The 16468-nt window shown below is 36.9% G+C and overlaps 1 protein-coding gene across 1 annotated transcript in view; it reads right to left on the bottom strand.

The window, feature by feature from the left end:
• The window catches only part of LOC307169650 (uncharacterized protein), a gene marked incomplete at both ends in the record, with an annotated part of 78866 nt that overhangs the window by 61188 nt on the left and 1210 nt on the right, over window positions 1-16468 (bottom strand). The window contains one exon of the mRNA XM_079890378.1: window positions 9681-9774. Coding sequence (XP_079746504.1) covers window positions 9681-9774 — 94 coding nt within the window. The remainder of the gene's footprint in view (window positions 1-9680; window positions 9775-16468) is intronic.

Raw genomic sequence — 16468 nt, 5'->3', positions numbered from 1 at the left:
AATGATGTGATGTAATTCTGCTGCCTATCTTGGCCAGGTCTCCCTTGCAAAAGAGATTTTTAATCTCAATGGGCTTCTCCTGGTTAAATAAAGGATAAATGATAAATGAAAAAAAATAAAATAATAATAATTAAACATGGAGAGACTCTTGAACCTCAGAGTGAGAAACTTTATTGATAAAGGCAAGAAAAAACATACAGCAAATACACAGCAGTAGTAAAGTGTGATCTGTGTCTCTCTATTCACTTTTTTTTTCATTCACTTTCATTCACATCCGACAGAGATATAAACAATAAAGACTTTTTTTTTTTTTTTTAAATCCCAAAATAATCAAGCTCAAATATTCAGTATTAATTATGACCAAAAAAAAAAAAACACACTAAAACAGAAAACACACTTGAAGAACCTTTAAATTTCAGCATTTTGCTTTAGATTTCTATACTTCCTGAAAAGATGAACATAATAAGGCATAAATATATCTGACATACATTAATATATGCAAAATAAGTCTGTGAGAAATGACATCATCAATTATGTACCTGATGTGTGAATATGTGCTTGATCTCGTTCAGCTCTTAAAACACAATAGAGCTGGTAAGTCCCGCCCCTTCTGCTAACCCCGCTGGACCTCTAGGTTGAAAAATTGTCAATGCAAGTGAATGTGAGAAAATAATTATTTTCTGGTTCCGTTTGAATCAGGAGAGGACAAAATCGTAGAGGTTGGCGAAAACCACGGGTAAGTCAACTTTATGGGGAGACGTCACATAGGCGACATGTAGTCTTTCTCGTTATGTCTTTTTCACAACTGCTAGCCGAAGAATCATACCATATACTGTCAAACTCGTAACATGAAAAAGTATATAAAAAATTCACAGACAACATATGTTCACATTCATGGCACAATTCAAACGGGACCAGAAAATAATTACTTTCTCCCATTCACTTGCATTGACGATTTTTCAACCTAGAGGTCCAGTGGGTTTTACGGATGGGCGGGACTTACCAGCTATATAATGACAGTAGCCACGCCCACCAGAGCAGAGAGGACCAATCGGATCACAGCTTCAGTAGGACCACAACAGTTGTTCTCAGAGTCTGAGGAATAAACACATCAAACTGAGATCAGATCAGTCAATAAACACTAATATCAGCGCTAGGGGTTGCACGACTACTGATTTCTGCAAGTCGATTTCTTATCAAAACAATACTCGAGTTACTCGACTACTCGTGTTTCATGCTACTGTAAATAAAAAGACATACTAGAAATAGTTCTTGTCAATAAATGTTTATTAGCCCAGTTCATATCCTTGTTTTTCCAGGCGCGCCTATGCCACGGCGAAATGAAAACATCTCAACTTTCAGAATGCCACAAGCACACCGCAGGTCATGAGACAAAAACCAACCGATAAGCTTGCATTTCCGTAACAACATCGAAAGCTCGGCCGAACAGCTGATCATAGCCGTACAGGGCGGGTTTTTATTTCTAATCTCCATAAATATATCTAGAAGCCTAGTAAAGCTAATGCAAGGGCTAGAAATCATTAATCCTTTTGCTGATACTTCCTCGTCATCATGGAGAGCGCAGTTCATGGTTGCATAGCAACGACAGACGCCATGAGAGCTCAAGCACGTGTGGAAAGAAGGAGAGCGTTTTTAGACGCGATATGTGAACGGCCCCTTACAGAGTTGGCAAATTACGATATTTTTGTCATCCTTGATGAAACACTTCCACACATCTGATGTGTGGTGTCTGTTGGTGATGTTCGCAATTTTGAATTCATTTATGGTTAATGGGCGCTCGAGTAGTCGATTGTTTTCCGACAGCGCCGAATAGTGGTTGAAGTAGCCTAGTCGATCTCTCGACTAGTCCGTGCAAGCCCTAATCAGCGCTGACATCAACTATTATTTCTGAATACACAGAAATATGATCAAATCTAATCAATAATCTTATATTCCAAGTGAGTTTTTATACGGTCTGTTATCTCAAACTATAAAATGATTTAAAGAATTCAACATGTAAATAGTAAATAAAAATATTTGAAGGAGAAGACAAATGATCTCTACTCACCATAGACAGAAACTCTGAATGATTTTGGTGAGAAACTTCTTCTTCCTGAAATCATCAGTCGTTTATAATCTCCAGCATGTTCAGTTGTGATGTTTGTGATGGTCAGAGATCCAGTTTGATTGTCCAGCTTCAGTCTGTCTCTGAATCTCCCATCAAGAACATCATCATATACAGTGATTCTGTCGGCCGTTACATTGATTTCAGCTGTTAAAGTGTTTTCATCTCCAAACCTCCACTGAATCACATCATCATCCTTCATTTCAGTAAGATCAGAGTTTAGAGAGACTGAATCTCCCTCAGTCACAATCACATCAGCAATCACTCCTGAAGAACAGTTTTTCTGTTTTTCACAGATTAAAGCTTTAAAATCACTTGATGTTGGTTTGATGAAGCTTCACTAAAATACTTTTACAGTAATAATTTAAATGAGAAGTGAATAATATTCTGCAGCAGTTCAAAGACTAATATGATGAATGAAAAGAGAAATGGCAGCTCTAGTGCAAGTTCTACCGGAAGACTCAAACGTCACTTCATTCATTAAGCACAGATCTACCCAATCATCACTCAACATATGAAGTATATAAGTCCTGTTAACACCCATTACTACGTTCACAGATACCTACCCCGGCGTTCACCCTCATCCTTCCCAACACCATCAAGTAAGAACCAGTCCCTCACAATCACCGGAGAACCTAAAGTCATTCTCATCCCTGCCCATCGATTTTCCTGCAACAAAGAACTTTATCATTTCATCTTTTTGATACTAATTTGCATACAACTGTTAAATAAATCTTATTCATACGTTCTCTTGCCTCCTGGGTCTTTCTGGTAGAACTATTTATGGAACAATGACTAAAAAAGAGACTTTTATGTAAAACTAATGCTGTTGAGTCTCTGAGCTTCATATTATCAATAATATTTTATTTAATAAATCCATGAAGAGCTGAATTCAAGCTTGATCTCAGAGTAAAATCACAGTTGAATTATTTCTACATGAGACTAACTGTAAGATGTTTGTTCTGTTTAGGTTTAGTTTTCTCTCTGTTTCCATTTGCCTGTGTTCTCTATCATTAGTTCATTAATCCCAAACATGTTTCTGTTCTTCTGATTATCTGTTATTTAAAGGAGAACTCCGGTCAATTTTAACATTGAGCTCATTTTATTGTACATTTGGAGTGCTGTCAATACAGAGAACAACGACAAAAATCGGTGTTGCCTACACAGAGTTATTCTATTTTTAAAATTTGCACCCTGTTGACTTCAATGGGGCAAGTACTAAACCTGCTTTTAGCCTCTTAACATCCTTGATGTGTCATTACAAGTGCACAGAAAATGTGAGTGATTCCTTCAGAGTGAACACGAGTGGATCTGACTGCAGTAGATGTAAAAGATATGTATAAAAATGATGTTATTTAAGCCAGCGCAAATACCTGTGTTTACATCCTGTTTTCGGGTGAAGTCCAAAGTAGTCGATTGCCGAGTTCACGCGCATAGGTTTATCACGCGCGTGAACTCGGCAATCGACTACTTTGGACTTCAACCATAAACAGTCGAACAAGCCTTTCGTTTTTACCCTACACACAGTCACGTGATTGCTTCATATTCAGAATCAGATTCGAAAATAGCGCGAACCCCTTGAGCAGGTTTCGAATTTCATGCCCTTCGGTAGTAGTAAATAAAAAAAGATATAGACTTAGCCCTCACACTGTTAAACAAGTCCTGTTCCTTATAAAAATCTTTAATTTCTTAAATTACTCACAAAATAAGTTCACAAGCACTGCACCATTCCACAATAATTATTATTTTGATTATATTATATATATATATATATTTAGGACTGAGGCTAAAGTGTATGTGAATAAGGCTGCATTTGTTGATCAAAGCAGATTCATAAGAATTGTTTCTGTACATGTTAATTTTTCCCATTTATTTTTATTTTATTTTTTATATGTTTGTTCATACATTGTGTAAGAACTACATCAACACTAACACATGAATTGTGAGGATTATTTTATTGCTTTGCGGTTAACAGAGCACAAAGTGTTTTATTACATGAAACAATCAAAAAAATGGATGGGTCTTCTGGGACAGAAAGACAGCTTTTCCACCTTTTGACCACAAGATGTCGTTGTTTGAAACCGTTTGCAATGTGTTGAAAAGCTTTGAGTAATGAACCATTTTACAATACAGTCGAGGGGGAAAGCCCCGGTGCTTCACAAAGCTTCATTTCACCATCACTAAATTCTGTAGAAAAATGGAAACAACTGAAGCCATAAATGTTACGATGTAAGTTAAAGCAGGGAAGGATGCAGGATCTACTTGCAGCAGCTTTTATTTAAACAAACTCAAAACCAGACAAGTTTAGACTAGGGAACAAAATAACCAAAATACAACAACATTAAGAACTCACAAAGACTGAACTAGACACAGGGCTTAAATACAAAGGCCAACAAGCTAAGCAAGATAACAAGGGTCGTGGCAAATCAGAAACACCTGGGGAGACTAATAAACAAGAAAAACTACAAAGCACTACAAAACATTAGCCTGGTTAAAACCAGACCATTCTCAGTAGTAATTGAGTTATAGTCTGGCAAAGCTCCATAGACAAATCATTTCCAAAGGGGCGTCACCAACGGACGTCGCTCAATCAGAGCGATCGTCATCATGTAAAGCCATATGCTGCGTCCCAATTCGCCTAAGTTACACTACGCCATAAAAGTATGTACTCTTTTTGTGAAGAAAAGGTATTTACTTTTGAATGTAGCAAAAAAGTAGGCAAGCTTTGGGACATATTACTACGTCATCTTTATCGGACGGATCTGTCGCTTGCATCCTGTCACTTAAACTGCCCTGTCAATCATCTCGTCACAGTTAAAATCCTCTATTAAATCTAATTTAATTTCTTACCGTTTCGGAGAGAAATGTAGTAGCACGTTCATCTGCCAGTGGGTCTTTCATGGAGACTGTCCTCATGTGTTTACAATTTGAATATAATAATCCATTTAAAAGTTGAATGGACGTCGCTCACCAATCAGAGCGATCGTCATTGTGTAAAGCCCGCCTCAACGTTTCTGATTGGTGCCTCGATTGCTCGGCCATGGAAATGGGTTTGAATGAGCTCTTTGCCAGACTACTTCGAGCAAATCTGAATTTGCCGGAAGTTGTCTGGGTTTTCCCAGGCTAACAAAACATGGCACAGAACAGGAAATAACAAAAGTGCACACAAGATAAGAGGAACACAAGACAGGAATCATGACAATAAAAATACTTTAAAGCAACACCATGGAGTTTTTCAACCTTCATAATATATTTCCAAGATCCTTGTGATGGTACATCGACTTACAATAGGTTGAATGACACGTCTGCCATAGCCTGACGGGGTCTGTATCGCTTTTACTGGCACTACGCAACTTCCGGGTTCGGGTAGTATCACGAGCATAAAAAGAACTACAAAATTCGACTGCTTTACGGCATACCTCACTTCCCCCACCACCCCCATCCCACATCCCCCCACCCCCCATTTCCTCAAATTCGAACGTGAGAGCCCAACTAGCGTTTGTTTGCCGGCTGGTATAGTGTGTGTATGTTGTTGTCATGGCCGAAGCAGCAACGAAACTGAAGAAGGCAAAGGTTTTGTCGGAGGACACTAGGAAGAGAAAAAGGGAGAGTGACAAAATCAAAGGCCGGACGAGGATCAATATTGGTCCAGCGTTCGCTCGCTGGCGTGAGCTAAAGGAGGAGGAGGGGTGCCCGACCGATGCTGACTTGGTAGCTTGATATTATAATATTGACGATATATGGCTATTACCTACCACACAAACAGTGAATTGAATTAGCATCCATTCTGTAAAACAGTAGCCAATAGGCTACTATAATGACGCTGGCTTGTAAACGTGAGCTACGCGATCTTTTGGCGTTTGAAAAAAATAAAACCCATGAAATTATTCATATGACATGCTGAAATATTATGCCACTGTACCTGGGATGAAGACATTTCACACACAACGCAGGCAGTCTGCCCAAGACGTGAGAACTCCTCCTGCAGAGATCGGGGGTATCGGCTTGTCAACAAATGCACGTGTATCCCCTGGTGTAACCATGACAGATTTTACAACAGTAGAAGACAATACTGTTCCCCAACTGTAGGGGGACCCCGAGAGCAAAACTTACATGGTGTTGCTTTAAAAAAAATTACTAACTTGATGCCACAAACAGAACTAAACAAATTTGAGAAACATTTTATTCATCGGTTCAGTGAAAAAACCCATGATAGCAACTCTTAAAATGTCTGAAAACACTTGCAATGAAACACGACTGAACTGAGATATTTATCTGGTTGTGTGTGAATCCTCCCCAACCTCAGTCAGTTTCCGCTCACACATCCGTCTCCTTTAACATCACGAAAATCAACAAGCTTTTGCTGATCTTACATTTTCAAATGAATTCTGGCCCTGAATGAAAACTAATAGCAGAAGAGTGAAATATTGGATTAGATATCTGTATCTACTGGTGTGTTATTTAGTGCTGTGAGCTGTCAATCATATTTGATCTCTGACCTGTGACTCTTATTTGTATAATGTTTGCTTGTGTTGTTACTGTAAAGGCCCTGTATGGTTTCGCTCCTCAGCACTTGAGCTTTTTTTTATCACTTTATAGTCCTTCACATCCACTGCAGTCTCACAGTTCTGGCCAGTTGATAATAACTGGAATATCAAAATACACTGGAGACGGTAGATCCTTTTCCTATTTAGCGCCAAACACTGGAATAGTCTTCCTAGCTTTGTGAAGCAGACACACTCTGTCAGTTTAAATCTAGAGTAAAAACACATCTCTTTAACCTGGCATACACATAACACATTATCACATCGTGATTGCTATCGATAAGATCTACAGGACGTTGTGGCCGACTGGAGCTCAAAGTGGTGAAGCTCAGATGACGTGAAATAATCAGTAAAACTCATCAAAACTGTTAAAATACACATCTGCATGTACAGTGAAAGCCAGTGCAGATATAAAGCACACGGCTGCAGCGACCCGCATCTCTGCACTGTTAAAGGATCTATATTAAGATTAAGATCCTGATATAATAATGAATGCTGCTCGAGCTAATGCTCAGTGAAATATGGCTCGGTTGAGTTCCTGCACAGATGGCGGAGACTCATTGGCCGGACACGCAGCCAATCAGAGGAGACCACGAGTGAAGAGTCAGCGCTGTGGGCGGGGCTTCTGCGAAGCACGTGATTGGACCACGGAGGAAGTGTGTAGAAATAAAAAGAAGTATCGTGAGTTAATAAACCTGAGCTTATGACTCAAGGCTTCTGTAACTTTACAGCAGTATGCAATATTCATGAGAAAGAAGTTGTCAAATATTTATTTAGGTATCAACATATCTAAAAGTAAAGAAGTCAGGAATGAGTTAAACTTTACTCCTATCATTCAGTCATTTGAAAAGAAACTGAATTCTTGGCTGATGAGAGATATCGCTTTAGCTGGTCGTGTGTTACTGGTTAAAGCTGAGGGTTTATCTAGTTTGGTTTATACTGCTCAAGTGTTAGATGTATCCCCCTCGTTAATTAAAGTGATAGACACCAAACTTTTGAAATTTATTTGGAAGAACAAATCACACTATATTAAAAAATAACATATTTGTAGGTCAAACATTGAAGGAGCATTGAATGTTTTGGATTTTAAGACCTCTAACATGACATTAAAATGAAATTGCTCAAATTTTTACAAAAATTATATGGTATACAGTACCTAACTTTATATTTCAAAAAAGTGTTATAGAGTTCATAATAAAATTTCATTCTGATATCAACAAAATACCCATTAAACTTGCAAGTTTCCACAAACAAGCGTTACTTTCATGGACTCTTATGTAGTCATAATAAAGTCACGTGTGGTACAGCGTTTTAAAGTGAACATGGAAGATATTTGTGTTTTTTGTCAAATTTCCCCAGAGAATATTAATCATCTATTTTAGGAGTGTCCCAAGACCCAAATATTTTGTTTATATTTGATTTAATTATTATGATTGCCTGTTACTATATTCATAAAGTCAAATGGAATGAAAAAATGCCAGATTTTGAATTTAAAATTGATTATAAAATATATTTAGAAACAATATCCAAACATAAAAATTTTTAAGCAAGGAAAATTACACAGCAGTTTAATAGGTACAAGATTTTTTTCCTTTTTCTCTCTTTCTTTCTTCATTTTTCCACTTTTGTTTTATCCTCACATGTATGGTTATATGTCCTCCTGTATTATGTTTTGTTCTTAATAAAATACATAACATTTTTTTAAAAACAAGTATCGTGAGATCCTTGACGTAATAATAAACAAGAGCAATATATGTGATGCTGCATGTGATCTGTTACATGAACTTAACACGTATTGTATATTTTTCTTGCAGTAAATCTGCAACTAGTTAATTACAATTTAAAAACTTTTTTTTAAAATAATAGTTTAGCTGTATATGTTGTTTACAGAAACAATGAAAAAACGAAATAATGTTTTTTACAGATAAGGCTATAAGGCTATAAGAAAAAAGTAGAAATAAAGCTGTATATGGTACACTGCTGAATATTTAAAATATACAGTTATGAAGTTTGTATTCCTCTGAATAAATCATGAGAGACTCTTGAACCTCAGAGTGAGAAACTTTATTGATAAAGGCAAGAAAATACATATTACAAATATACAGCAGCAGTAAAGTGAGATCTGTTTCTCTTTATTCATTTTTTGTTGTATCTGAGAGATATATAAACAATAAAGTGCCACTGTTAAAATCTGACACTGAGAGAGAGCACAAACTCAAATAATCATCAGTATTTATTATGAAAAAAAACACTATAAGAACAAAAACACACTTGAAGAACCTTTAAAGTTCAGCGTTCTGCTTTAGATTTCGATACTTCCTGAAAAAGATGAACATAAAACGGCATAAATTCATAAATCTCATAGATAATTATACATGTAAAATCAGTTTGTGAGAAATGACATCATCAATCATGTACCTGATGTGTGAATATGTGCTTGATCTCGTTCAGCTCTTCTGGATCTGATCTCATAAACCACAATAATGACAGTAGCCACGCCCACCAGAGCAGAGAGGACCAATCGGATCACAGCTTCAGTAGGACCACAACAGTGGACAGAGTCTGAGGAATAAACACATCAAACTGAGATCAGATCAGTCAATAAACACTAATATCAGCGCTGACATCAACTAATATTTCTGAATACACAGAAATATTATCAACAATATTATATTCAGTTGTTATATGATTTTTCATTTCAAATTCTAAAATGATTCAACAATTCAATATGCAAATAGTGAATAAAATAAGAATATTTGATGGACAAGACTAATGATCTCTACTCACTGTAGACAGAAACATTGAATACTTTTGATGAGAATCTTCCTGAAAACATCTGTAGTTTATATTCTCCAGCATGTTCAGTTCTGGTGTTTGTGATGGTCAGAGATCCAGTTTGATTGTCCAGCTTCAGTCTGTCTCTGAATCTCCCATCAAGAACATCATCATATACAGTGATTCTGACGGCCCGTTTATTGATTTCAGCTATTACAGTGTTTTCATATCCAAACCTCCACTGAATCAGATTATAATCCTTCATTTCAGTAAGATTAGAGTTTAGAGAGACTGAATCTCCCTCCTTCACTGACACTGACTTCACTTCATCTGTCAAACACACAGAGAACAGAAACAGGGTTTGCAAAGATTAATACTGTAGGAGCCAAACTGAGCTTTGAGTTGATTTCATGTTTCTTTCTTGTGTGTGTGTGTGTGTGTGTGTGTGTGTGTGTGTGTGTGTGTGAGTGAATGAGTGGGTGATTATATATATATATATATATATATATATATATATGGCCACAGGTCTGTCTACCGCCACCTAAAGGACGGTCGGGAGGCTGAAGGAGGAGCCGAAGGGGAAAGGCCTTAAAGCCACAGTCTCTGGGGTGGCGGAGAGGGCAAACAGTCTTTTGACCGTGTGTGTGTGTCACGTGTGTGCTGTATGGTTCCGTGACATGACAAGCCGTTTGCTACCATATAAGAAACTACTTTAGTTTAATTGTTTGTTTTATTTACCTCAAGTTTTTTGTAACATTCTCAATAACAATAAATGGTCATTGGACCGACTGGATCAACTTCTACTCCTCATCTTTACAACTGCACGCGTCAAACTATATCCAGCTCAGCACACAGTAGCAAATAGAGAACAAAGATCCGACTGGAAAAAGCTACTACAAAGACTGTTAAATCACTTTATAGTGGTTTACTAATCGAATAGTTAAAATTGACATTAAAAATAAACAATATAAAATAACAAGTATGAATTCATTTAAAAATGTTCATTTAAAAACAGGTGTAAACGTTTTTGAACTCACCAATGAAAGCGAGAATGAAACTCTTGCTCTCACTGTTGATCAGCAGTTCATAATATCATTCATGTTCAGTTGTGGTGTGTGTGATGGTCAGAGATCCAGTTTGATTGTCCAGCTTCAGTCTGTCTCTGAATCTCCCATCAAGAACATCATCATATACAGTGATTCTGTTGGACCATTTATTGATTTCAGCTATTACATTCATATCAACCATCCACCGAATCTCATCATCATCCTTCATTTCAGTAAGATTAGAGTTTAGAGTGACTGAATCTCCCTCCTTCATTGACTCCAGGACTGAATCATCAGACACACACACACACACACACACACACACACAGAAACAGGGTTCGTCACAGATTAAAGGATTAGTTCACCTCAAAGTTGAAAATTGTGTCATCATTTACTCACCCTCAAGTTGTTTCAAACCTGTATGAATTTCTTTCTTCTGCTGAACACAAAGAAAGATATTTTGAAGAATGTCTGTAACTATTTTTATTAAGTTTTTTTTTTTTTTTTTTTTTTCCTACTATGGAAGTCAATGGGACCCAAGTCTGTCTGTTTACTGACATTCTTCAAAATATCTTTCTTTGTGTTCAGCAGAAGAAAGAAATTCATACAGGTTTGAAACAACTTGAGGGTGAGTAAATGATGACACAATTTTCAACTTTGAGGTGAACTAATCCTTTAAGACGGTCACTTGATGGTTTATAAAAGTATATAGTTTTAGTTTGAAATTTAAATTTGAAATGAATTTCATCATTAAACACCAAAAGCAAAATGGAGTTTGAATTATTAATTGTATATTTGTGCTGATTAAAATATAAAACTGATAGGTGAAACTGATATTTAACTCACCAAAGACTCCGAGAAACAAAGTCTTGATCTCACTGTAGTTGGTATGTAGTCTATAAAGCCCAGTATGTTCAGTTGTGATGTTTATGATGGTCAGAGATCCAGTTTGATTGTCCAGCTTCAGTCTGTCTCTGAATCTCCCATCAAGAACATCATCATATGCAGTGATTCTGTCGGCCGTTACATTGATTTCTGCTATTAAAGTGTTTTCATCTCCAAACCTCCACTGAATCACATCATCATCCTTCATTTCAGTAAGACCAGAGATTAGAGAGACTGAATCTCCCTCAAACACATCTTCACCAAACACACCTGAAGAAGAAAATCTTTCAAATCACCTGATATTGGTTTGATGAAGCTTCACTGAAATTAATAATATTGTAAAATTAATAATAATCTGCAGAAGTACAAAGACAAAGATGATGAATGAAAAGAGAAATAATTGTATATATGGACTAACTAAAACACCTTTTCTGCAATGTTTAATGTCACACTAAAACCTCACAAAAGCCTCACACCCTGACGAAGGCTTGTAAGCCGCAACGCGTATGTGTGCACTTGTCACCATTTTTTTTATGATAAAGCCATGATGAAATAAAGGCTTTTTAACTTTTTCAACAGTATTCGAGTGCCTTGGAATATCTTTATTCTTTGAGCTGAACCATCCCTTACACCCAAAGAGCAGTGAGATAATGAATTCACACCCCGTGCAGCACTTTTCTTACATTCTTTGCTTTGTTGACTTTTTCTGCAATGTTTAATGTCACACTCAACTATGCTGTTGAGTATCTGACTTTCATATTTATATTTTTGTATTTAATCAATTCATAATAACTGAGTTATTCTCATATAGAAATAATTGAACAGTGATTTTACTGTCAGATCAAGTTTGATTCAGCTCTAAACAGCGAATGTTGATCATCTCTGACTAAATTAACCAGTCATTTATTACATGGTACCAGAACAGAAACAACTGAAGTCATAAAAACACATTTAAACTCACCAACCAGACGCCACAAACACAAACAGAGCAAAACTTATTTCAGAAACATTTTCTTCATCAGTTTCATTCCACGAAAAATGAAAAGACAAACTCTTCAAAACTGCTTCAGTAATAAAATCACAGTCTGAACAATCTGTTTTGTCTAAACTAACATTTAACATTTTTTATTAACATTTATCCTGCGAGACTCAAACCAGTGTTATTTCAGTATCATTGAGATACTATTAGAATTTCTATGAATATTATGATGATAAACACGAACTGTTTGATTGACAAAGGGAGCGTTATTTGATCGCGATCTAGATCTAATTTAATCACAGTTTAAATAACAGATTATTTTCATCCTAGAAGAGAAACAACGTGAACCCAGCAAACACAGAACGTTGGCACAACGTAACCTTCTAACAACGTTTTATCAACTTGGCCTAAAGGTTGCTATAGAGCCGTAGACATTATGGAATTGTGCATTGTGGGTAACGGCGGCTAAGCCTATTTTAGAGGCAACGCAAAAGCCGGTTTGGAATAAGGTAACAGCGTAGCCGGCCGGTCTCCACCGGCAACGAGAAAGAAAGAGAAAGAGTTATGGACCATGACAAAAAAAAGTTGGCTATACCGTATACTGACAAACTTCTGTTTTTCTTCCGAAAAATCCTGTTTTCGGTTGAAGTCCAAAGTAGTCGATTGCCGAGTTCACGCGCGTGATCATAGGTAACTAAACCTATGCGCTTGGACTTGACAATCGACTACTTTGGACTTCAACCGAAAACAGGATGTAAACACAGGTATGAGCGCTGGCTTAAATAACATCTTTTTTATACATTTCTTTCACATCTACTGCAGTCAGATTCACCGTGTTCACTCTGAAGGAATCACTCACATTGGCTGTGCACTTGTAATGACACATCAAGGATGTTAAGAGGCTAAAAGCAGGTTTAAAACTTGCCCCATTGAAGTCAACAGGGTGCAAATTTTAAAAAGAGGATAACACAGTGTAGGCAACACCGATTTTTGTCGTTGTTCTCTGTACTGACAGCACTCCAAATTTACAAAAAAATGAGCTCAATGTTAAAATTGACCGGAGTTCTCCTTTAATAATGAAGCCAAACAACGCTACTTAAAAAAAATTGAGATTATAGGCGGAATCGATCCCTATGAATAAAGTATGGAGTAATAATACCGTGATTCCCACAATGCATTGCGACGTAACGTAACGATCCCAAACTCTATAAATACGTTGTGTGGTGAAGGTTGTTACAGCGTTGTCACAATGTTGACATTGAACCACCATTCAGGGCCATTGCTTAAGGTTGTGCCTAGGGTGTCTACACAACCAACCACTGGACTAATGTACTCGTCACTGCCCTGAAGCGCGAAAATCAGACTTTTAAATTTCAACCACCCGTTGGGCTCATTGTGCTGTCTCGTTCTTCATCGAAAAAAGGCTACGTGAGGATTGCGTTTTATTTACCTCAGCTAAATAAGATACGTAATTATTCAAACACAACCTACAACTTCATTTTCTAATGTGACTAATGTAGCCTCGCTTGCACTGTTTAGTTTTTCATTTCATTTGTCTGCTATTTAGTCCTCCTCTGGATTTGTGGATGTTTCCTGGACTGTACAGAACCGGTTTTGTTCATTAAATGTTCTGATCGTTGCTTTTTATGTTTTATTTATTATACTTAAAAGAAATTTGTATATTCATTTATTTATTTATTTATTTTTTTCACAAATGTAGCCTATGACTTTTGGAAGTGCAATTTGATTACCATATATGCAGTTAGTTTTAAAGGTCCCCTATTATGCAAAATTCACTTTTGCATGCTGTTTGGACATAAATGTGTGTTGGCAGTGTGTGTACACAACCAGCTAATAGTGATAAAAATCCACTCACTCCTTTTTTATTAATCCCCATAAATCATCAGCACTGTCTCCCAACGACCTGTTTTCAGAATGCTGTTTTAGTGACGTCACTAAGCACAGGCCCCGCCCACGAGTGTTGACAGACACTGCCGTTTTAACATAGACCCGCCCTGATCGAGTTCACAGTCATAGATGAGAATGTCTCCCAAGCGTTGTAGGTGTTGTGTGGCTGGATGTATTAATCCACATATTAGCTCTCTCTATTTACTCCCGAAATCTGAGGCAGCCGCTGAAGACGAGGTGGAATTATTTTGTTTTTAAAGAAAATGCTCCCTCAACTCCGAAATTCGTTTATGTACTTGCGCACTTCTTACAACTTACTGTGTTTACTCAGCTCTTACAGTGATTTTCTGAGGTAAAACTGACGCTTCATCTTTTGTGTGATGTACAATAAACTTTATTAAACTCATCAGTATATGTTTGATCATCATTCGGACCTGGTCCGAAATAATTAATCCCAGACATGTTTCTGTTCTTCTGATTATCTCCCTGTTATTTAAACCCTGAGTTCTGTTCAGTTCATCGTCCGGTATCGTCTACGTTACGTGATTGTGTTTCTCCTCATGATTCTCCTGTGTAGTGTGTGGATTATTAGATTAAAGACTGAGTCATGAGCTTCACTACAGCCACCGTTGCTGACACTAATAGTGAATCTTCTCTAACTTTTTCACAGATTAAAGCTTTAAAATCACTTGATGTTGGTTTGATGAAGCTTCACTAAAATACTTTTAATCATTTAAATGTGAAGTGATTAATATTCTGCAGAAGTTCAAAGACAAAAGATGAGGAATGAAAATGAGAAATAGTTAAACAAGTTTTATATAATCAAGTGACTTTAATCTCAAATAAGAGTGTTTTCTCTCAGGAAAATCACACATTATTTGTTTCTATACGAGAATAACAGTGAATGTTAATCCATTCTGACTAATTTAACCAGTAATTTATCACATCAGAACAGAAACAACTGAAACCAGAAAAACACATTTAAAACTCACCATCCAGACGCCGCAAACACAAACAGAGCAAAACTAATTTGAGGAACATTTTCTTCATCGGTTCACTGAAAAGCCCACGATAGTAACTCTTAATGTCTGAAACACTCAGATTGATCTGAAAGACTGAACTGAGATATTTATCTGGTTGTGTGTGAATCCTCCCCCAACCTCAGTTAGTTTCCGCTCACACATCCGTCTCCTTTAACATCACCAAAATCAACAAGCTTTTGCTGATCTTACATTTTCAAATGAATTCTGGCCCTGAATGAAAACTAATAGCAGAAGAGTGAAATATTGGATTAGATATCTGTATCTACTGGTGTGTTATTTAGTGCTGTGAGCTGTCAATCATATTTGACCTCTGACCTGTGACTCTTATTTGACTGTTGATGGATTCACTTTATTTCAGTGTAAAGATGTTTTGTGTGGAGTGGAAGATTGTGAGCTTCTTTTTATTTTTATTTATTTAATATTATTTTTTATCTTTTTTGTCACTTTATAGTCCTTCACATTCACTGCAGTCTCACAGTTCTGGCCAGTTGATAATAATATCTAAATACACTGGAGGCGGAAGATCCTTTTCCTATTTAGAGCCCAAACACTGGAATAGTCTTCCTAGCTTTGTGAAGCAGACACACTCTGTCAGTTTAAATCTAGAGTAAAAACACATCTCTTTAACCTGGCATACACATAACACATTATCACATTCCTATAATTCACATCCGTTAAAGGATTGTTAGGCTGCATAAATCAGCTCAACTGGAACAGGAACACTTTCCATAATATCCAATGTACTTGTAACATCGTAAGAGGAACAGCATCTACGCTAACATTAGTCTGTCTGTCTCTTTCTTTATCCTGAGGTTACTGTAGTCAGCCGGATCTGGTCCGTATCCAGATCAGATGGAGGATCTGCACATAGAGATGAACACAACAGCCCTGAATGTCAGCTACAATCAGTCAAATCATCTTTAACAGTTTTGATGTGTTTTACTGATTATTTCACGTCATCTGAGCTTCACCACTTTGAGCTCCAGTCGGCCACAACGTCCACTAGATCTGATAGATGTTATTTTCATGAACTTCATAAAGTTTTCACGGACTAGAGAAGTTAAAAACATCTTAAAGTAACAGTTTGATCTTGTCATGAGATCCTGTGTGTTTCTCTCTAAACGTTCCTGTAGCTGACTGTATTCTGCAGGTGATTCAGACAT

This window comes from Squalius cephalus (genome assembly GCF_949319135.1).
Source record: "Squalius cephalus genome assembly, chromosome: 13".
Classification (NCBI taxonomy): domain Eukaryota; kingdom Metazoa; phylum Chordata; class Actinopteri; order Cypriniformes; family Leuciscidae; genus Squalius; species Squalius cephalus.
The sequence above is the reverse complement of the archived record's forward strand: the minus strand, read 5'-3'. Positions and strand labels throughout refer to the sequence as shown.